Genomic DNA, 21,301 nt, shown 5'->3' with positions numbered 1-21,301 from the left:
AGGATGCTCAGGCGTGCGATGGCCAAGGACCGGCCGTCACCCACAGCCACCCCGAGCGTGGCAAGGCTCCTCCGCCGACCGCAGCGGGGACTCTCGCTCCAGCAAAGCCCGGGAGCAGCCAGGAGCTGAGATCATCCCAGGGAGCAGGCAGGGGGCAGGCAGGCCCTGAGTCACCCCCCGGTGCCTTTTTGACCCAAACACTGCGGCACCACGCCAGGGGCTCCCTGCACCCCTTCTCCCCTGCCGCCACCACCGAAGCACTCGCTTCAGAGCCCCCAGAAGAGGGGCTGCGAACCCCGCTGCCGCCGAGGCGGGTGGGAGGCACAGCGCAGCCCTGGGGATGTGGCAGGGACCAGGCTCAGAGCCAAGGCAGCCCAAGGGGAAGGCTGGTGCCCAGCTACCCCCAAGCCCTGCTTCCCCCTTTCTCATGAGTCAAATAGAAAATATAAATGAAAGGAGCAGAGGCGAAGCCCTTCTGGCCTTGCCACCCCCTCAGGGTCAGGGTTTCGTGACAGTGAGAGGCAGATTCACCGCTGAAGCAGCTGACTGGGTGGTGGGACAGCCCCGCGGAGCAGCCTCTCCCAGCACGAGGCCGGCGCAGCGCTGGCGAGGCCGTGGTTACTCACCGGCCGCTGGGTGCCATGCTCACAGCCGGGGACGCAGGGTGAACTCATGCTCACGTGGAAGAATTTCCAACAAGAATTTGCTTGCGGCTTACAGCGTGGCAGGAAAGCATCCCCGCTCCACCCTTCTGCATGTCTGCAGCCGGCCAGCCGCGGGCACTCGCTCCCCAACCGGAGCATCACGAGCAGCCCATCACCCACCCGGGATCAGGGCAGGTGAGGAAGGGACGGAGCAAGTGTGATTCCCTCCCCACCCAGCGTGGGTCTCGGCCACTTACTCTCCCATCACTCCCCCCACGAAGCCTGCCCTGAGAGGGGGGATGTGGGAGCCCCAGGGCCCTGAGCTGCAGTCAGGAAACCGAACAGAAATGAAGTGAAGTCTGGTTCTACAAAAGAATGAAATGAATTATAGAAAAAAAGCAGGGGGGTTGTCTCAGTCTCTGAAAGCACATTGCGAGGCAGCGAGATGCCGCTGGGAGGCCGAACGCAGAGGGAAGCAGCCCCTGGGCAGGGCCAGGCTGAGCCCACCGTGACAGGGAAGCTGTCCCAGGCATTCCAGTCCCAGCCCAGCATCCAGGTTCTCACAGATCTCCCAGGAGCTGCCCGGCCGCCCTCTCCTGCACGGCAGAAGGGAGTTGCCCTGCTCACAGTGCAGCAATGGCCTTGGCAGCGACACGGCGGCCCAGGGGCAGGCTGAGATCCGTGATGGCCAGGACAATTTTGGGACTGGACATGGTGGACACTTTCACCAGCTCTGAAACCTGCCCGGAGAGAGGAGAAGCACAGGTGACTCAACAGTGCTGGGGACATGAGAGCCGAGCAGCGGGACTCGCCCGGATGCGCATCTGTCCCATGGGAACAGAACACCCCGTGACCAAGAAGGATGTCACAGCCACGGGACTCACCATGGTGAAGGGCATGAACTGGAGGATGCTGCCACGGCTGCCCTGCTCCAGACAGTCCACGCACTCCTCCATGAACCACTGGACAAACTGGGTGTGGGTACCGGCTGTCTTGGCCCCCAGGATGGAAGAGATGAGCAGGAAGAGATTTGCTGTGGAGACAGGGAAATATCAAAAGCCAGGCCACTCCAGGAAGGCTGGGGGTGGCCCCAGCCTCCCAGACAGGGGACAGGTCCCCACCAGTGTCCCAGCATGGCTGGATCTGACTCCACAGCCAGGTCTCAACTGCCAGATACCCCCGCTGGGAGCCAGCCCCAGCCATTACCTAGCACCCTGTTCAGCGGGTCCCTCATGCTGACGGTGTGAAGCTGGGAGGCGGAAAGTGAGCTGCTCATCGAGCGATCTGTTGGGAAGGAGAACACGTGTCAGGCTGGGGGGAGGCTGGAACAGCCCCCTCAGCTGCACCAACATGCCCACCCTGGCCAGCTCTGGCCCTCCGAGCTTGCCCAGCCCTTGGGCTGCAGGAGGGGCTTTGCCATGAGCTACACCATGGAGTGGGAGAGGTTCGGATCGCAGTCCTTGGTGCCCTCCGTACCCAAACGAGCAGAGTCTTCGCTGCTCAGGCAGAGCAGAGACACGCAGCAGGCAGGCAGCCTCTGCCCCGGTCACTGCGGGCAGCCCTGGCAGGCAGCGCGGGCTCACACATGCCCCAGGCATGACGGAGCGCAGCAGCCCAGGGAGGGCTCCACACGCTGCTACTGCTGCTCCTGGGCTATGACACTTCACTCTTGCACAAGCCAGATTTATTCTGAGCCTGACCAAGTTTAATGACATCTCCAAAGGGTAAGCGTGAGTGAGACCGTGAGTGTGCCTCCCTGGTACTCCCTGCTCGTTTTTAATTGCGGCGGTGACTCGTCCCTGACGCTCCACAAGGGCACGAGCAATATAATGCAATGTCACGATCAGAAGAGAAGAAGAGCATCCTGCCAAGGCAAAGCAACGTGCACGCTACATATCCTGTGCACGCTGCCTGCAGCACAGCCGGCTGGGCGGAGCGAGCCAGATGTTCGACAGCTGCACAGCAGCACTCAAATCTCACTCTCAGGGTGCAATTTAGCTACCAGAGCTGAGGCATGTCCAACAGACTAGCAGCAGATTTTGGGACAGAGCAAGGGGATTTATCTGACCCAAACCATGAAACACTGCTGGGTGCTCCTGTGGGAGAGGACCTCGGCCATCTCTGTCCAGTGGGATGGGAATCTCCCAGGAAGGCTCTTGTGCAGACCCCGCAGGACACAACTACTGCCAAAAATCAGCAGGACCCACCTTATGCTGCTCTGAGGATGCTCACCAAAAAAAGAAAGCCCTCCCACACTTTTCTCACGGAATCACAAGTTACGTGGCTGCTGCAGGAAGCAGCATTTCCACATCACTGCAGCAAACAGCCCAAAAAAAGTCCTGAATGTCACTGGAAAGAGATGGAACCGCCTCAAAAGTTAAAAAAAGATAGTGAAATAAAGGGAAAACCCCGTATTTCAACAGTAATGAAACCAACAAAAACCACAGGTTGATGGATGTGTCGAAAATTAGTAAGTAAAGAATAACTTTAGATAAGGGCATTAGGAGAAACAACGACCAAGGAACATCCTGACTCACTGCCCAGGAGGCCAGACAATGTATGTGGGAGCCGTGATAGCACCCCACCACAGCAGGAGGGCACGGCATGTCCTGCCGGAGCTGTCGCAACCCAGGGCACTGTGCTGCAGGGGACACAGAGACGTGACGGCAGGGACTCATCAGCTCCGCTCGCTGCCTTGTTAACAACAGTGGAATTTCAGGATTTAGCCACAGACATCAGGAATGTCACCTCCTGCCACTCTTGCTCAGCACATCAGCTCTTCGGTCCCACGCAGAGTGGCTGGGGGGGACAAGGCTCTTAACAAAGCTTCCTGAAGCCCCTCGTGCGTAACGCACTGGGTTGGGTGGCAACATCACAGGGCGAAGGTGTAACGTCATCCCCTTTCCTAAGCTGTTCTGATCCAAGAAATAAAAAGAGTTTGACCTTTTTTGAGTGCAAAAGCTCCAGGGGAACTCAGCAAAACACACTCAAACACTCTGAATCTTCACCTGACCAGTTTGGGAAAAGCAGCGGTTTTGAGCCAATACACGTTTCACCGCCAGAAACGAGCGGCGACGCAGACCGGTGCCTTGCCCGGGAGTCGCCCTCCCCGCCTGCACTTACTGGGGCTGGAGAGGATGTTGGCGTCCTCCTCGTTGGAGCTCAGCAGGCGCATGAGCTTGGAGGGCTGAGTGTCATCCAGCGGGAAGAGGCTGATGTAATCCTGTGGGGGGCAGAGGGAGTTCAGCCCTGCCTGCCCCTCTCCAAGGGGGGATCCTCGCCCCCCTCCCCAGGGCAGATGACCCACCTTGGGCTCTGCACAGCCCCACGGCCCAGGACTATGATCCCTTCAGGGAGACCCCTGCCCTGTTCACCCAGAGCATCTCAGCCTAAGCCAACCGCATACAGACCATCTCCTTACAGCTCCCCCACCCCCACCCCAAAAAAAAAGGGAACGGGAAATCCAGTATTTTAAGGTCAAAAAGCCTCAGACAGCCCACAGAACCTCCCACAGCCACTGCCCACTCTTGTGCACAGACCGAACCCCGCTCCAGGCCGGACTCACCTCAATATCCTCACGGTGCCTCTTCTTCTGCCTGGCGGACGCCTGGCCCTTGTTGTGGGAGGAGTAGGAGCTCAGGGCACACCAGACGGAGAGCCTGGGGACAGAGCAGGGACACTGCAAGGTGCTGCCAGCCCACCTGGATGATGGTGCACGGGCAAGGGAAGACGGCAGAGCCCAGAGCACGCGCCAGGACAGGACACAGCAGGTCCAAGGTGAGGAGCAGGAAGGAATGGGGCCCGGGACACCAGCATGTCTGTTCCTCTCGGCACTGTGCCAGGGCCAGGGTAAGAACTGGGTGGCTGGGACCCCCATCCCAGCACAGAACATCTCTCCATTTCCACAAACAGGCCCATCTGCCCTCAAGGAGACTGCACCTGCGGGTCTGGGGTCTTACTTGGCCAGGGCCTTTCCCGGTGGGTCCATGAGGGTGTGCCACTTGGAGGAATCCGTGAGCAGGTTGGGCAGGATGTAGCCCAGCAGGGTCAGTGTCAGCTGCTGCATGTCCAGGCAGAAGATGGCATAGAGCAGCTCCACAGCCCGCAGCGTGTGCTCCTTCCGTGTCTCCTTCAGCAGCTCCTGCGAGGTGGAAGGCAGAGCTGAGGGGAAGCACAGGCACAGCTGGGCCTGCACCGCTCACCTCCAGCGCCCAGGACCACCGCAGCAGCCAGCCCAGGCAAAACCAGCACTCCTGGGCACCAGGAGCATGGGCTAAGACCCAGCAGTCCCAGGTTCAACACCCAGCCACAGCACGGTGGGCCACAGCCACCTCCTTCCTGCAGCCCACACCTTGACCAGGTTGTTGCAGAACCAGTAGACGCCCCCCATGTGCAGCAGGGTGTCGAAGATGTGGATGGAGCGGCTGTCGACCCAGCCCTTCTCCAGCACCTTGGTGAACACGCTCATCAGCACCTCCTTGATGGGCTTCTTGGGGGGCAGCAGGTTCCAATAGGGGATGGTGTCCATGCCCGTGGAGGGGAACTTGATCTGCGTGGCCGTCTGCTGCAGGACATCCGCACACATGTGCTCCAGGATGGAGCTCATGATCACCACGCTGCAGCAGAGAGACGCGGGGTCACACAGGCTCTGGAAGGGGAAGGAGGACAGGAGACGGCACGGCATGGGATGTGCTCACCGCTCATTGTAGAACTGCAGCGTGTTCTCGCTGTACAGAGGGGTGGCCAGTTGTCGGATCATCTGCAGGGACTTCTCCCGCTCATCCAAGCCCAGCATGCGGACGTGGGCCACCAGCCAGGCCACTGCACACACTGCCATGCTGCACACTTTCCCCTTGATGTTGTCTGTGATTTTCTAGGAGGGGAGATGGGAGCGGAGGTGGATGAGCCCAGACGTGTGGATGCACAGGTTTTATCTCAGCATCACCTCCCAGGGCTGTGAGACCCAACTGCAGGATCCAAGCCCTCCTCTCCTCCATGGGGTGAACGTGCCCCTGGCAGCCCCACTGCCACCAGTGGGGCTGTTCAGGGCAGTATCAAGGGCTGGAGCCATCTCTGTTCCCCACCCAAGTCATGAAGGAGCCAGCAAGCTCTGCAGTGGCTGCAGGAGCATTCAGGGCAGGAGGACAGGGGACCCCTGCCCTGCTCAAGCCTTAGCCCTTCCTCAGGACACCGGGCAGTACCAATGCCCCTGCTCTGCCCCACACCATCCTCCCACCAGGCCCACCTGGATGGACTCAAAGGTGAGGACGCTGTTCTCCCAGGCATTGAGGATCTCCAGGATGGCAGCCGAGATGCTCAGACACGCCTCATGCCACTTCATCTGCCTGTCGGGGAAAAGAGAGGCAGGGGTGCTTCAGGCACTCGTTCAGAGCAGCCACGGGGCCAAAGAAGACGGGTGGGTGGCAGGGTGGGCACACAGGCTGAACTCTTACACCAGCTTCATCTCGGAGGAGTTGTTGAGGAGGGCAACCAGGGATTCCACCTTGGTGGAGTCCGGGCGGAAGCAGGGGTGGTCGGGGTTGAGGATCTTCCCTTCCTCAGGCATGCAGGTCAGCATCCAAGTCTCAAAGAAGGGCACCTCGCCTGGCGGGCTCGACTCCGACAGGATCACCTGGAAGGGAACCGGCACGGGGGTCGCCATGCAGCCTCCACCCTGCAGGGACCCTGCTGGGGACCCCCCACCTTGGGGTGCTCATGGCTGGGGAAGCAGCGCCACCCTGTGGCCTGCGTGGAGAGGCAGGCACTGGTCAGTCCCCAGTAAGCCACTGGTTTCCAGTCTGTGGGCTTGCCCCCTCTACCAGAGGACTCTCCGTGGCACCACAGCCCATATCAGAGCAGCACTCCAACAGCTTCCCTCCGGGAGATGCCAGGACAGGACCAGTCCCAAGGGGCCACATGCCTGGCAGGGGGGTCACCATGTCCTACCCAGAAAGAGCCCCTGAGCCACGGCTCGGGGTCCCCAGCGCCGGCTGGCCCATGGCTCCGCAGGGTCGGGGCACGCAGCCCAGGGTCGGGTCGTACAGCCCAGCTGGCAGGCAGCTGGGAGGGCTGGGAATCCCACACGCTGCTTCCTCCCTCCAGCCCGCCATCACCCAAGGGACACTATTTTTGTCAAAAAAGTTTTGCACATCTGTTCAGCAGCAGCTGGTCAGGAAAGTCGCCCTGGGCCAGGCCAGAGGATGAGACCTCATCGGACAGCCCCAGGCACGTCCGCTCCAAGCTGCCTCCAGCCAGGATTCCCCCTCTCCACTCCCCAGGGCTGATGGGGCAAGCCCCCTCCCACCCGCCTTTTGCTCCCTCTCCACGTTCCCAGTGTTTCGGTATCGTTTTGCCTCCCAACACACACAGATGTCGAAACCTGGAAAATTTTCATGCAACCAAAGCGCTGTTTCCTCAGTGGGGCTGCAAGTTCCTCCTCTCATGGGGGAGGGCTGACGCTCAGCCTGGCTGCATGGCCACCCCCCCCCGGCCAGTCAGTACCAAACCAGAGAGGTAACGGTGCGAAAATTCCAGTGAGATCAGAGCCAGCCCGGAGCGGGTACGGAGGCAGCGCTCCCACCGATACCATGGTACCATAAGGGGAGCACAACCAAAGCCCTCAGGAAGGCTGCAGCCACCCCGCTCCATCGCCTGACGCAGCAGGGGTGGATTTCTACCTGCACCAGGCAAAAGGCACTGGGTGCTTTACCCACCATGGCAGGGTGGCTGCGGGGACAGCAGGGACAGTGGCAGACTGGCCACTAGAGGAGGCTGGCAGGCTGCAGCGCATGGGCTGCGCTCAGAAAGTCTGAGCCCCATCCCTCGGGAGGATGCCTACCCCCCAGCCCCATCCCTCGGGAGGATGCCTACCCCCCAGCCCCATCCCTCGGGAGGATGCCTACCCCCCAGCCCCATCCCTCGGGAGGATGCCTACCCCCCAGCCCCATCCCTCGGGAGGATGCCTACCCCCCAGCCCCATCCCCATCCCTCGGGAGGATGCTTTACCTCCGAGCCGTAGGTCTGGGCCACGTGGCACAGCATGAGGAAAGAGATGTCAAAGAGCAGGGCCCGAACAGAGGCTGCTTTGGCTGAGGGAGAAGAAACAAACACTTGGGGATCTCCAGCCTCAGCACAAGGAGGGAGACAGGCAGGAGCCCTGTGAGCTCGGGGGCCGGGACCCTGCTCCCCCAAGTAGCTTTTCTAACCCCCAAGTGCTTGTGTGGAAACCCCAGGGATGGGCCAAGTGCCCCCGTTCACCCCGTCTGCCCCTGCTGGAGCCCCCAGCGCAGCTCTGGCCTCCTGTTTGGCAGCCCCAGCCTATCCCCCAGCTCCCCCCATTCCATGGAAGGTCAGAACACTCAGCAAGTTTCATCACACGCAAATGCAGTCAGAGTCCTTATCTCGGGCTCTGTGCTGACACATCACCCCTTCCAGGGAGGGAGCCAGGCCCCAAGGGGCCCCGCAGGCTCAGCCGGGGAGAAGGAGCTCTCCTGCCGCAAGCAGGGAACAGAACACCCCACATTCAGGATTGGACACGCGTGCCACACGTGAGGGCAGTGGGTGTCCAGGAGCCCAGATCCCTGCTGGCACCTGGCCATGTGCCCCCTGTGCCGGGCTCCCTGCCGGCAGCCCCCAGCTGGACCCAGCACAGCTCGGCTCACTCTGGCTGGCGCCACAGCCAGTCCCAGCTTAATCCAGCCGGGCCCCACAGTGTCCCAGCACGTGGCGGCAGCGGGAAACGCAGCTCAAACCACCCCACACACGGACAGGCACGCACTTACAGCTTTCTGCAGTGATGTGCTTCGTGAATTCGTTCAACCTAGAGGAGGCAAAGAGTGCCAGAGCAAAGCATTAGCATCACGTGAAACGAGCCGCTTCCCACCCCAGCGATCCCTTCCTGCACCCCACCCCAGCACCCAGCTCCGCGCCCCACACAGGGGAGCAGGGTGGGCAGGGACCTGTGGGGCCCAGCTCGGCAGACACCCTCCAGCACAGCAGGGATGAGCCGCCTCCTCCCTCTGCTCCCCTGCAGCAAAACAGGTCCAGCAACGCTGCTTTTCCCCACACCCACTCAGCCCGATGTTGGAGCGCGTCGTCCTCTCGCCAGAGCCAGCTCTGCCCGGCTGCCTGGGGATTTCTCCATATCGCAGCGGCACGCACCCCCAAACACAGCGGGCACAGTGGGGCCGTGCACCCAGCCGGGCTGGTGTGGCTCGAGCTGCCTCAGACCTCCCTTGCTCGAGGAAGTTGATCACGCAGCCCCACGCGTGCTGGTGCATGTGCTCTAACCAGGACACAGGCGTCCGGGGACTAAAGGCGTGCACACAGCAAGCGCCCTCGATCTGAGGCTCTGCCAGCGCTTTCAAGTTCTCTTAATACCCTTAAACCAACCTGACTTCGATTCTCTCCCCTGTTCAGGCAGAAGCAAAGGAGCTGGGGTGCTGTGGGGTGCAGCCTCCCCAAGATCCCAGCCCTCCCCAGGGCTCTGCTGGACCCAGTGCTGCACAGACACCGGGTCAGAGGCACATCCAGCCCAGTCTGGGGGACAGTTTGGGGGGCTGCAAGCCCACCCCAGCCCCACAGTCACCAGGGACAGTGTTGTCCAGGTGGTCACTTACTTGATGAACTTTCGAGCAAAGGATTTCAGCTTGCCCGTTGCTGCTGCCGCTGCCAGCAGCAAGTCCAGGCTCTTCCCAGACAGCATGTGACCCAGGACCCCCAGCAAGCCCTCGGGGGACTTGGAGTGATCTGCATCCATGGTCTACCAAAAAAAAACAAAAAACACCCAATTAAAAAAAAATAATAAAGGAGGAAAGAGAAGTCATGGGGAATGTGTGCTACAGAGCAGCAGTAAAGCTCCAGCTGTGGGGGCAGAGTTGATCGGCTGCCAGGGCTGTCCTGCGAGGCCTCGATGAGCAGGGACCCGCGGGGCTTGGGGAGGTTTGGGATGGAGCCCTCCGTGCCCCAAGCACCAGAGAGCACGGCGCAGGGGAGAGCCAAAGTGCACTGGGGCAGCACAACCAGCAGCAAAACATCCTCTCGTACTCAGCAGCAGCAAAGCAACCAGAGTGACACAGGGAGTCCCCAGGGACCGGGGGAGACGCACACGGGGAAGCGGCTGAGTGCAGGATGGGCAGAGCTGGCGAGGCTCAGGCTGCTGGCACTGACAACAACACGCAGCCTGACAGCTCCTTTGGCTTCCTGGGAAGGAGGAGGGGAGCCCCCTGATCTCCGCGGCAGAGCGGCAAGGCCGGGAGTGATTCCTTCATTCCTCCACCCCAGCACAGGGGGAAATCAGGCACCTCCCAACGACCCCAGATGCCTGGTGAGACTGGTGCTGCTGGAAACAGGCTCTGGAGCCATGACCCACCTGCCCAGTATGGATGCAGGAGGGGACTCACCTTCAGGATGTTGGTGACAGTTGGCTCAGCCCTCAGGATGAGCCCTGGATTTGGCTGGATGTTGGCGTTCTCTGCCGATTTCAAGCGCGGAGCGTGTTCTCTGTCTGCTGTCCTGGGGGATCCGCAAAGATGAGCCAGTGAGCAGGAATTCATTACCCTGCCTCACTCCTCCCCACGCTCAGCCACCTCCACCAGCGGCACCCCTGAGGGAAGACCACCACCAGCTGCCACTCCGAGAGGACGGACTTTGACTGTACTGAATCTGTCACCAAAAGCAAAGCCTTGTCCCTCCAGGCCATGGTGTCCCAGCTGCAGGACAGCCAGCGGCATCACAGCTGGTCCTTTACACTCCCCACCCTGCCCCAAGGAGGACAGCAAGAGGAGGTGCTCCAACCCCACTTGGTTACCCAGATTTTTGAGAGCGCTGTACCTTTTGGCGATCAGGTTGGTCATGTTGGCCTCTGAAAGCAGCCCCTGCTTGCTGCACTCCTGCAGGAGGAGACTCGTGCAGTCGCAGCTGAAAGAGAGAGAACACTAGTCTGAGGGACAGCATTCCTGCTGCCCCCGGCAGTGCCACAGGGCAGGGGGACCCCTGGGTTGCCCTCCTGGCCCTGCTCCCACTCCTCTGAGGATTCTGCAGGGCCAAAAGCAGCTCCAGATATCACACGGCATCACCAACACGTGAACTGGCTGTCAGATGCTCACTGCCTTGCTCATTTGGCAGCACTGGGTCCTCAGGAAGAAGGAATTGGATCAGAAACTAAACAAGCCTTGCCAGGAGCTGCCCCAGCACCCCGTACCGCAGCACCCCGCAGGGAGGATGGGGTTGTGGTGGCACCAGACAGGCTCAAAGCTCTGCAGGTCAGCCCCGGACACGGCGAGCACTCACTTGCATCGCTGGTCTGCTTTGTCGAGCAGAGGGGTCAGCTTCAGCAGGAACTCGAAGGCACAGTTCACATCCTCGGTGAAATCCTGCTGTGCACAAAGCCAAGCACTCAGCTCGGAGCGCTGCCAACACAAGCCCACCTTCCCCTCCCACGCTGCCTCGTCCATTAGAGGAAGATTTTGGGGACATAGACTGTTTCCTACCCCAGCCGCCCCCACGCAGCTCTGGCCAGGCACCAGCACCATCGTGACAAACAGCTTGCTTGTGCACACAATGCGGCGCACAGCTCCAAGCGACAGCCCTCGAGACTCACCTTCTCCCCTTGGGGATACTTCTTGAGTTTAACCAGGACTTGGGGTATCTGAAAGACACAGAGCACGATGTGACCAACCGAGACAGACCCCATTCTACGGTCAGGACTTCCCGCAGGCAGCAGGAGCCCAGGGAGAACATGCCTGCTCTCCCAGTCTAGAGATAAGAGCATTTCTGGAGCAGCCCCTGCACCCAGGGGACTTTGTGCCCCCATGTCCCCACTACAGCGTCCTCCCACCATCACAGGGAGCCACAGGGCACAGCCACCTCTTGACAGCCAGGCCGGGAGCTGAGACTGTGGAGGAACCCAGCACAGGCCAGACCTGAAATTACACGCAGATCCCTTTTGTCTGGTACAAAGAAAGGAGGTGAAACAGACTGCTGCAGGGCTGCCCACCGCTGAGCTGTGGGAGCATAGGGCCCAAGGCTGCTGTGGCATCCTTCAAAGGCCACAATTTCCCCCCCCCCCCCAAACATGCCAGGAAAGCCACTCTGCAAAACAAAGTGGGGCTGGGCTGAAAAGAGGGGCCTTGGACAGCAAACCTGATGCTCAGCAAGTTGCAGCAGGGCTGCCGTGGGCTCAGCCGGGCCGCGGGGCAACCCCGAGGGGCACATTGTGGGAGAGGAGAACTGCTCTGCCAGGGTTCAGCGTTCAGCAGGGGCTGGGCGTGAGGTGAAAAGGCTCAGGGCACTGTGCTCGCGGGGTGGGGGGTGGGGGGGGCTGGGCCCTACCTTCAGGAAGGTGAAGGCTGTCCATTTCAGCTCCTCTGTGCCCTCTGGGGACTCGATGAGGCCCACAAAACAAGCCTTCCAGATCTCCAGCACAAAGAGCGGGGAGGGGATGCGCTGCAGGGCACGGACAAAACACATCCCCAGTGCTGGAAAGGCAATAAAGCACCTCCCCCAAGCACAGCCAAACCCCTGAACCCCCTACAAAGGTGCCAATGGGCTCACGCTGCTCCCTGCGGCTGCGTCCATACCCTTGGACCAGGATCAGCACAGGGAGTTTAGCAGTACTGAGCTGCAGCGAGGCGCTGGTCCCACAGCCCCAGCCCACCCTGAGCAGGGGAACGAGATGCCACCTCTGTACCTGCATCCTTTTCACCATCATCAGCTGCTCCACCAGCGGCTGGGTCTCTCCCGTGAGGTTCATGGTCCCCTCCAGCAGCACTACAGCATGCACGGTGGGGAAGCCAGTCTTGTTCAGTTGCTCGGAGTGGACTGAGAGCATGGTGGGGATGCTGGGTGGGAGACAACAGCACAGGGTCACTGGAGCCTTGCAGAGACAGATCCTTGCTCCTCCTGTCCCATCCTCCTTTCCCGGCCAAGCCCTTGATCTTTGCTGTCCTGCAGAGGAGCCCTGGGGCACAGCCAAGCCCCTGCACCACAGCCTGGGCCATGGGAGCAGCTCCGGGGGACCCCGAGCAGGGGCAGCAGCTCTGGCACGGCCAGAGCAGCCAAGGGATGGCAAAGGGTCCAGGGTCACCAGAGGAGCAAACCCTGGGTAAGGTGACTTGCGAAGGAGCCACTAGCCCTGTCCCCTACCCTACCCCAGGGCCTCTGGCCAGCCCCAGCTCACCGCCGGTGCAGGGGTCTGAGCCAGGAAGGGCCTGGAAAGCAGGCAGCTAGTGTGGCAGGTGGTTCTCAGCCCCCCGAGCAGGGCTCAGACCCATTGCACCCTCCGAGCCCACGCAGCCAGCAGCACAAAGCTACCTCTTGATGAGGGAGACGCAGTCGTCAGCCTGGCTTCGCAGCGGGGAGTTGCTGAGGCTGTTCAGGTTCTCCCCCAGCTTGACGAGGGACTGCTCCACAGTGCTCCAGGAAGCTGGGGAGGGAGGGCAGGAATTCAGCGGGGTGGGACGGTGACAGGCTGAGAAGCCGGGCAGGCTGGCTCCCAAGCCCGCAGCAGCACGGAGGGGCTGCCAAGGCTGGGGCTCCCTGCCAGGCCCCGTGGTGAGCAGAAGTCGGCACACCTCTGCGAACACAAGCCCAGGGTCTGCGTGCCACCCAGTGCTCCTGCTCCAGGCTGGGCCTGGCACAGCCGCTTGGCCAGACGCAGGCACCAAGGGAAGGTGCAGAGCCGTGCCAGGCAATGCTGGCGGAGCACAGGGCCCGCCACGCGCCCAGGAACAGCTCACGCAGCCTTCACATTAATTCTGCTCCTTTTCCAAGGGCAGCACGGAGGGGGAGGGGGGCAGAGGGTGGCACAGAGCCAGGGAGGAGACTGTTACAGCAACAGGGCTGAAAGATGGATGGGCTTGGAGCTGCAGGGACAATGCGGCAGGAGCCGGGCAGGGGGAAGGGAGAGGTGGCAATGACATCTCCCCAGGGCCAGCGGCACCTAGGAGGAAGCCCTGGCAGCAGCCACGGGCGGGCAGAGCGTGCTGCAGGGCAGGGCAGGGTCAGCAACATACACGTCTCCTCCAGCTTCGCGATGTGGATCAGGGCGCGGTTCTTGGTACTGCCGAGCATCTTCTCCAGCCGCTCCAGACACATCTTCAGCTGGCTCTCAGCTGCCGCCTGCTCCAGTGTCTCCTTCACCTTCTCGGTGTAGAAGGCCGCACAGCGCAGGAGCCAGTTGAGGGCACTCATCAGTGCCCGGCAGAGGCCGATGCACTCCTCTGCTTTGCCGTGGCAGCTGGGAAGGGGAGAGAAACGGGACTGTGCTCACCACGGGCCGGGCCACTGCCCCCAGGGAAACTGAGGCACAGAAACAGGGCAGGCTGGGGAATCCAAACCCATGTCCTGTGCTCCCAGCCCCGTCTGCCTGCCGGCTCCTCTGCCACAGATGCCAACCTGCTCAGCCCACGAGCATCCCTGCTGAGCCAGGGGAAATAAAGTCTCCCCAGTGCAGCCTTCTCTCTGGCCACTCTACTACAGGGAAACTTTCCAAGCCTGTAATCAAATTATCTTGCTAAGAGAGGCTCAGCATCAATCAATGTGCTGCGAGAGGTGAATGCTTTCCCCTCCTGATGCACAAATCATTGGGGCCAGAAGTTTTGATCAAATTAAGCAGAGGATCAGATTAGGCAGGGACTGGATTAAGTGGCCGGCTCTGCAGTTGGCCAGCAACAGCTCCTTGTCAACATCTGTGACTGATGCATATTCATTGCTGCTGCTTCATTTCATGTAATTGAAGAGCTGGTACCTTCAGCCTTCCTCTTCCTCCCGCTACCCCCACCACCACACGCTCTCTGCTTCGGCCTCCCAGAAGAGGCTGTCAGGGGTTAACAGGAAGATTTCTGAGTTTTCTAAAAAAGTTTTTGTGGCCTGAATTGTCTGGACTCCCCTGGGTCCTGCAACACCAGCGGAAGAGCACGAAGCAAAACAAGGCAGCTGCCTGGAGTGCCTGGGGCAGCACAGGCAGGACTGCAAGCACTGGCAGACGGGGACATGTAGCCAGGGCTCTGGGAAGCTGCAGAGGCCACACAAGAGAAAGGAAACGCTCTGAGGGGACACACAGTCTCAGGCCACATGGATTACACCCACCCCTATCTACCTGAGCCAGGCAGGAATATCACCGCGGAGACCTTTATCCCCAAATAGGTGGGTTTCTTCCAGCTTCCCACAAAGCTGGTGGGGTTTTGGACTCCCTCTGCTCTTCCCATGCCGGCACTCGCGTGGCAGCCCAGCCTGGGGCAGCAATTCAGGAATGGACATGGAGCTGGAGGGGGAACCCGGCTCCCTCGGCTGGAAGCGCCACACCGTACCTGAGGCGATCACAGAACATGTCCATGATCTCCAACAGCGACTGGACACACAGGTCCCGGGAGAAGTCATCGAACTAGAGCAGGGGAACAAGGAGGGACATCAGATGGGGGCTGCCAGGCTTCAAGGGCTCCAAAAACAAACCTAACCCCTCCCTCCACGGGCTGGGCTGGGCGCTGCCGGCAGCAGGACGCTTGCCCTGGCAGCTGCCCAGCAGCCACTTGAATGAGAACTAGGTCAGGGCTGTCCGACGGCCGGGTCGTGCCCTCCCGGGGTTGCAGGAGGCAAGCGGGCCACGGCAGCGACAAACCCGGCTGGGTTTTCTCGGCAGCCTCCCCAAGACGGCGGCGGGGGCCTGAGCTCCGCTCCCCGCCGGCTGCCTTGATGCGGCAGTGGCTCGGTGCCAGCCCGCGTGCCCACCCCCAACTCGACGGGGCTGGCAGCACACGCCAACAGCCCGGCTGGCCGCAGGGCTGGGAGGGCGGTGGGCAGCAGAAGCGCGGCTCCCTGCCTCCTCACGGAGCAGATGGGGCCACCCCGCCGGGCCGGAGCTAGCCCGCAGGTCTGCTCTCGGCCCATGCTGATCTGAAGGAGGAAGCCTCGGCTGTCAAGGTCAGCTCTCTGCCTGCCCTGCCGGAACGGGCAGCGACACACAACCAGGAGAACGGTGACGAGCCTGCACCATTCAGAGCAGACTTGCCGCTGCGCTCAGCATCAGGCAGCTGTACGCTGGCTCTACCCTCTCCTGGAAGGATGTCCACCACCCCGGATGGGTGCTGAGCCCCGCTGAAGGGGTCCTTGCCCTCACCAAGGCTTTACAGCACATTTATGGCACAGCTCCAAGCTCAGCCTGCAGCACCTCAAAACAACGCCAGCGCTGCTACCAGTGCCTTTCTCTTCCCATCCCCCAGTAACAACAGGGAGGTGGGAGAAGAGAAATTATTCTTGCTGAAATTATTCTTCAGAGGTCAGTGCCTGGAGAGGGCAAGGGGCCCGATGCAGCCCGCGAGGGACTATCGTTCCCCATGGAGCAGCCCCATACGCCAAGTGGAGGCAGCCACAGGGGGTTTGTCCCCATCAAAGCAGCACGGGGACACTTGAGCACCCGTGGGAAGCCAGCTGGCCGGGCAGGGTGGGTGGCCACAGCCACGCGGCTTGGGTGCTGGCAGCACTCCCTCGTGAGCAGCGCTGCTTTTCCACCACCAGCTCCGGATCCCCATGGTGCTGCCAGCACCGCTGACCGCAGAGAGATGTGGTTTCCAGCAGCCAGGGCGTGGTTTACACACAGGGCGCTGCGGGGCAGGAGCCTGCCAGGCCAAGGGGACGAGGCTTTCACACCCGCAGCCATCCCCAAAACCAGAGCGGGACCTGCCAGGCGCAGCAGCAGCCTGTCCCCAGCGGGACACGGAAGGACTCAGGCACTAATCTGCACTGTCTGACCACTGCTGACTCAGCAGAGGATGTCGTTTTCCACTTGACCTATATTCGGTGAGAGTTGTGGGGCGGGAAATGGATACACGGGTCATAGGTAAAGAGAAAAACCTCAGACAGCACCTGTCAGAGCCGTACCTTGCTGATGGCCGTCAGGACTGTGGAATAAGACACCATCTACAAACAAAACACAAAACCAAAACAAACCCAGTGCAGCAGCGTGTTAGCGGGTGATGTTTGCCAGCGCGATGCTGGTTGCTGAGGAACAGCGAGGTCAGGGCACGGCCCCGCTGCCTGTCACGGCAGACAGGGCTGGGGCATTGACCCGGCACAAATCCAAACAGACATTTTTAGGTGATTGCTGATTTGTTTCACACAAACTTTAGGCAATATGAAATGCCGTGCTAAGAAAGCGCAGAGCTTACAGCAAGCGCCGAAGCTCTTGGAGGACAAGGATTTCCAACCTGCGTGCAGCCAGGCAATGGGCAGAGGTTATTTACTGAAACATCCCCACCTCAGGCATGCACTGAGCCCTCCACTGCCTGCCCAAGCCCAGGAAAGGCACAGATGGGAGATTTGGGGCGTCTGCCTGCCACCGACTCTGCACCTCGGGTTCTTTGCCCACCTGCTAATTGGGGCTGCGAGGTGACACCCAGCAGCGTCTGCAGCGTGAGGCAGGGAGGCAGCACGCTGGGAATGTCATTACCTGGGAGCTGATAGCGTATTTCAGGTAGGACAAGATGAGTGGGTTCGGTGACGGCCCGATCATGGCCTGCTCCAGAAGAGCCTCTGCAAGCAAAGGAGAGGGGCCAGGAGGTCCCAGGTCAGCACGTACACGGTGTGGGGACACACAGACCCACATACGCTCTGTCCTCATCCCACAGGAAAGGTGACAAAGACAAATTGTGCTAACCACAGCAACCCTGCACTGCTCTTCCCTGAAATTAACTGAATCCCACAACTTTCTAATCCCCAGCGGCAAAAGCCAGTAAATAATTCAGGCAGTACAAGCAGCCTGCTGCTAACTCAGCTCTCCCCGGGCACCCTGGCCCCAAAACAGCGCCTGCTGCTCTCCAAACATGTTCCCCTCCCTCCCACGTCCTGCCCAGGAGGCTCTCGCATCCTCTGCTCTGTGACTTTTGCTCCGACACCTGGGGCTGAACTCCAGGCAGACAGTCCCTCTCAGCTGGGACCAACCCTACATGTCTGGCCCTCCCTGCCGCCAGCTGCCTGCCAGCACCGGCCTGTGGACGCTGGAGGGGCTCTGCCCGTCCTATCTGCTCAGTCAAGCCTTTAATTGACCATTTGAACTATGGCAGAACGCAGGAACCACCTCCCAAAAGCAGGCCCCGGGCTGCGGCACCGGCTGTAAGTAGGTCAAAGCACCCAGATGCAAGAGGGGGCAGCAGCCGTTTGGGAAGTCGTTGCCCCAAAGATGAGGAGGAGCAGCAGCCGTTGCTGGATCCCGACCGCAGGAGCAGGAGGCTCCCTGGGTCTCGCTCGAAGGCTGAGACCTCAGCCAAAAGCATCTCAGCTCGAGGACAGAAGGCTAATGGCAGCCTTCCCCTCCCCATCTAATCAGGGAGTGTCAACACAAGCCAGCCACATGCTGTTACCCACTGCAGACGTGTCAGCATAGATTTGCTGGGCACCGCCGTGATCCTGGCAGCTCGTGCCAGCTTTTCCTCCTTTGTAGTTTAAATCCGAAAGGCACGAGCTTGGGAAAGGACAGCTCTAGGGCTGCAGCAAGGGAGGCAGCAGTTGTTACAGCCGGCAGGGTCTCGGGAACAGCCTCCCCGTGTGCCCACAATGCTTGTGCTGCCCAGGATGGAGTCAGCATCATCATCCTCCCTTTTAAGCCCCCTTTTGCAGCAGGGAAAAAGGGGCTCAGCTCCCTTCCCCCCCTTGCAGAGGGACTGCCCTCCAACAAAGCCCAGGCTACAAGCCTTTCGCTGGCTAGAAGTGGACCAGGAGAAACCTGTTTCCACAGAAATCACAGGGACTGATTATCTCTGCCCCTGCTTTCTGGGATACACAGACAAGACCACACCAAGCGCCCCACAGGCCCCACTGCCTCAGTGAGTGAGGCAGGAGCTGATCCCCCATGCCAGGAACAGGCACCAGGGAGCCCCGGGGACCAGCTGGCTGGCAGCAGGGCTGGCCCTCAAGCCAACCGCCTGCCACATCCCCCACCTGTACCAGCCCCCTCCAGCAAATCTGTCTCTCCAGGCCTGCCCCACTGCCACAGCCAGTCCCCACAGCTCCAGCTTGGCTACTCCAGCCCCACATCACCATGGGGCTGGGCACATCCATGCGCTGACCCTACCATGGGCCACAGTGGGAGGAGGAGAAACCTGGCCTGAGGAGCTCAGCTGGAAGGATGTGGCCTAACAAAACCCACCATCACGGGCTAGATGCTGCCAGAAAAAAACACCGGTAGGATGCAGGGAGGAAAAAAAAACACCCACCGGGAAAAGGTCCCCCACCTCAGTGGGGCAAAAAGTTCTGCTGCTTGTGCTGGAGCTATTTCCCTTTAAATCCCGCAGTGCAGCAATCCTCAAGCAGTACTGTTTATTTATCCAAGGCCTGCAAACATGGGTTTGCTGCACAGGAAAAAAAAAAAACCAACCTAGCAACAAGTTTCTATAATTAGCATAAAAGCTTGGCAAATCTTTAAACCATGGAGCTCAGCAGGTACCAACATTTGGCAAGATTTGTGTCAAACGCCCTTGAATACGGACGGGAAAAGAAACCCTAATAACTGAGGGTGGGAAGCGGCCTTTGGAGCAGCACCTGGCTCCTTCGTAGTGCTTTTCGCGCCCTTGGCTAGATGCACTGAGGAGGCAGACAGGGTCATTATCCCCTCTCAGTGGGGGAAACTGAGGCAGGCAGCAGGAACCTGTGTGCACCCGGCTGGTAAGCGGTGCTGGGGCTGAGCGCCACGATCCCAGAGCTCTGCACCAGCAGCATTTCAACATGTGCTGCTGCAGTTGGCGGCGATGCCAGCACTGCCTGGGTGTCCTGCCAGCCAACCCCTCCACCACTTGTCCAGTTTTCAGCTGGCTTAACCGCAGGGCCACCCCTGGGCCAGGTGACAGGCCCACCCAGGGCACTGCTGGAGCACATCACCCCGAAGCCCAGAGCCCCATCCAGCCCACCCCTGTGCCCCCACCCTGCTCCCCACACCTCCCCCTGCCCCACGGCCCCGGACCTGCCAGGTTGAGGATGTCCCAGGTGGCTCCACGGGGGAAGAACCGCTTCATATTTATGGCCCACTGATAATCGCTCCATCGCTCCTTCCAGGCCTGCAGGATGGCCTGCTTCAGGTTCACCACCTTCATGGCCGCGCCCTGCGAAGGGAGGGTGTCAGGGCAAGGCCGGCAGGCTCTGGGGAGGGGGCAGGGATCCCTCACCCCCCGCCCCGGGACAGGCGGAGGGTCTGGGGGGGAGGCAGGCCCCGGCGGCGAGAGGGGCCCAGCGGCTCCCGCAGGAAAGGTGAGGCGGCGCCCGGGGGCTTGGAGCCCCGGGGCCGCGGGGGGAAACTCCAGAGCCGGCCTCGCCGCCCCTCGGCCCCCCCCGGCACCGCCGCCCCTCACCTCGGCCCGGCACCGCGGCGGCCGGCGAACGCTCCCCTCAGCGCCTGGGCACCGCCATGGTGGCACCCGCCAGCAAGCCGGGCGCTGATTGGGCGGCGGGGCGCGGCGGGGCGCGGGGGCTGCTGGGAAGTGTAGTTGGTGGGGAGCGGGGATGGGCAACAGCGCGGGTGTGCAAGCACGGTGCGTGCGAAGGCGTGAGTGTGCAAACGCACGGGTGTGCAAGCACGGTGTGTACAAAGAAGTGGGTGTGCAAAGGCGTGGGTGCCCAAGCACGGGGTGTGTAAATGCCTGGGTGTGAAAATGCATGGGTGTGCAAACATGGGGTGTGCAAAGGAGTGGGTGTGCAAGCACGGTGTTTGCAAATGCACGGGTGTGCAAATACACGGGTGTGCATACAAGGTGTGTGTAAAGGAGTGGGTGTGCAGAGGTGTCGGTGTGGAAGCACAGTGTGCAGAGATGTGAGTATGCAAATGCGTGGCTGTGCAAATGCATGGGTGCGCAAACAAGGTGTGTGCACAGGCATGACTGTGCAAATGCACAGGTGTGCAAACATGGTGTGCGCAAAGGAGTGCAAATGCGTGGGTGTGCAAACATGGTGCATGCAAAGGCCTGAGGGTGCAAAGGCATGGGTATGCAAACATGGTGTGTGCAAAGGAGTGGGTGTGCAAAGGCATGGGGGTACAAATACGGTGTGTACAAAGGAGAGGGTGTGCGAAGGTACGGCTGTGCAAATGCATGGGTGTGCAAACACAGTGCATGGAAAGGTGTGGGTGTGCAAACATGGAGCATGCAAAAGCATGGGGGTGGAAAACACATGGGTATGCAAGCACAGTGCGTCCAAAGGGGGAGGGGCAAACCTATTGTGGTGCATATGCACAAGTGTGCAAACGTGGTGCATGCAAAGGCGTGGGAGTGCTAACACAGGGGGCTGAGCATGGAGGTGAGTGTGTGTGTATGCAGATGGAGGGTATGCGTGCATGTGCCTGAGCATGTGCACGGATCCGTGTGTGTATGTACATACACACACAGCACACGTGTGCCTACAGGCACATGTGTGTCTGAGCATGAGAGTGTGCAAACGTGTGTGCACATGGGAATGGGTATGCATGCAGATGGGTGTGTGCACACATGTGCTGGGGTGTATGCGTGTGCACAGATGCATAGGTGTACATATCAGCATGCACACATCAGCATGTGAGTGCAGGTGTGCAGACAGGCACATGCATGTGAGCACAGAGGTGTGCACATGGGTGTGCACTCAGCACCAGGCATGCATGCAGGTGGGTGTCAGCATGCATGCGCCTGCATGTGTGCTTAGATGCA

General features: G+C 60.6%; 1 protein-coding gene across 3 annotated transcripts; it reads right to left on the bottom strand.

The window, feature by feature from the left end:
- Positions 1-1,010: 1,010 nt before the first annotated feature.
- Positions 1,011-20,055, bottom strand: MED24 (mediator complex subunit 24). 3 transcript variants are annotated; one of them, XM_040617168.1, is made up of 26 exons: positions 19,979-20,055; positions 19,594-19,732; positions 17,089-17,171; positions 16,521-16,559; positions 14,954-15,027; positions 13,658-13,881; positions 12,957-13,068; positions 12,334-12,484; positions 11,976-12,089; positions 11,245-11,292; positions 10,935-11,020; positions 10,476-10,562; positions 10,046-10,157; positions 9,263-9,405; positions 8,426-8,463; positions 7,650-7,732; positions 6,098-6,276; positions 5,890-5,989; positions 5,342-5,517; positions 4,996-5,260; positions 4,604-4,785; positions 4,210-4,303; positions 3,768-3,867; positions 1,851-1,928; positions 1,529-1,677; positions 1,011-1,384 (listed from the first exon to the last, which is right to left on the bottom strand). In XM_040617168.1, exons 2-26 carry the CDS (start codon positions 19,721-19,723, stop codon positions 1,268-1,270), a joined length of 2,964 nt encoding a protein of 987 aa, XP_040473102.1. In that variant the 5' UTR covers positions 19,724-19,732; positions 19,979-20,055; the 3' UTR covers positions 1,011-1,267. The 3 variants fall into 3 exon arrangements, with proteins under 3 accessions (XP_040473102.1, XP_040473104.1, XP_040473105.1); XM_040617170.1 differs by having other exon boundaries at positions 10,935-11,017; XM_040617171.1 differs by lacking the exons at positions 14,954-15,027; positions 16,521-16,559; positions 17,089-17,171; positions 19,594-19,732; positions 19,979-20,055 and adding an exon at positions 14,733-14,886.
- Positions 20,056-21,301: the final 1,246 nt, after the last annotated feature.

This window comes from Falco naumanni, chromosome 18 (assembly GCF_017639655.2).
Source record: "Falco naumanni isolate bFalNau1 chromosome 18, bFalNau1.pat, whole genome shotgun sequence".
Taxonomy (NCBI): domain Eukaryota; kingdom Metazoa; phylum Chordata; class Aves; order Falconiformes; family Falconidae; genus Falco; species Falco naumanni.
Note: the sequence above shows the minus strand (reverse complement) of the source record. Positions and strands in the feature narration are given on the sequence as shown.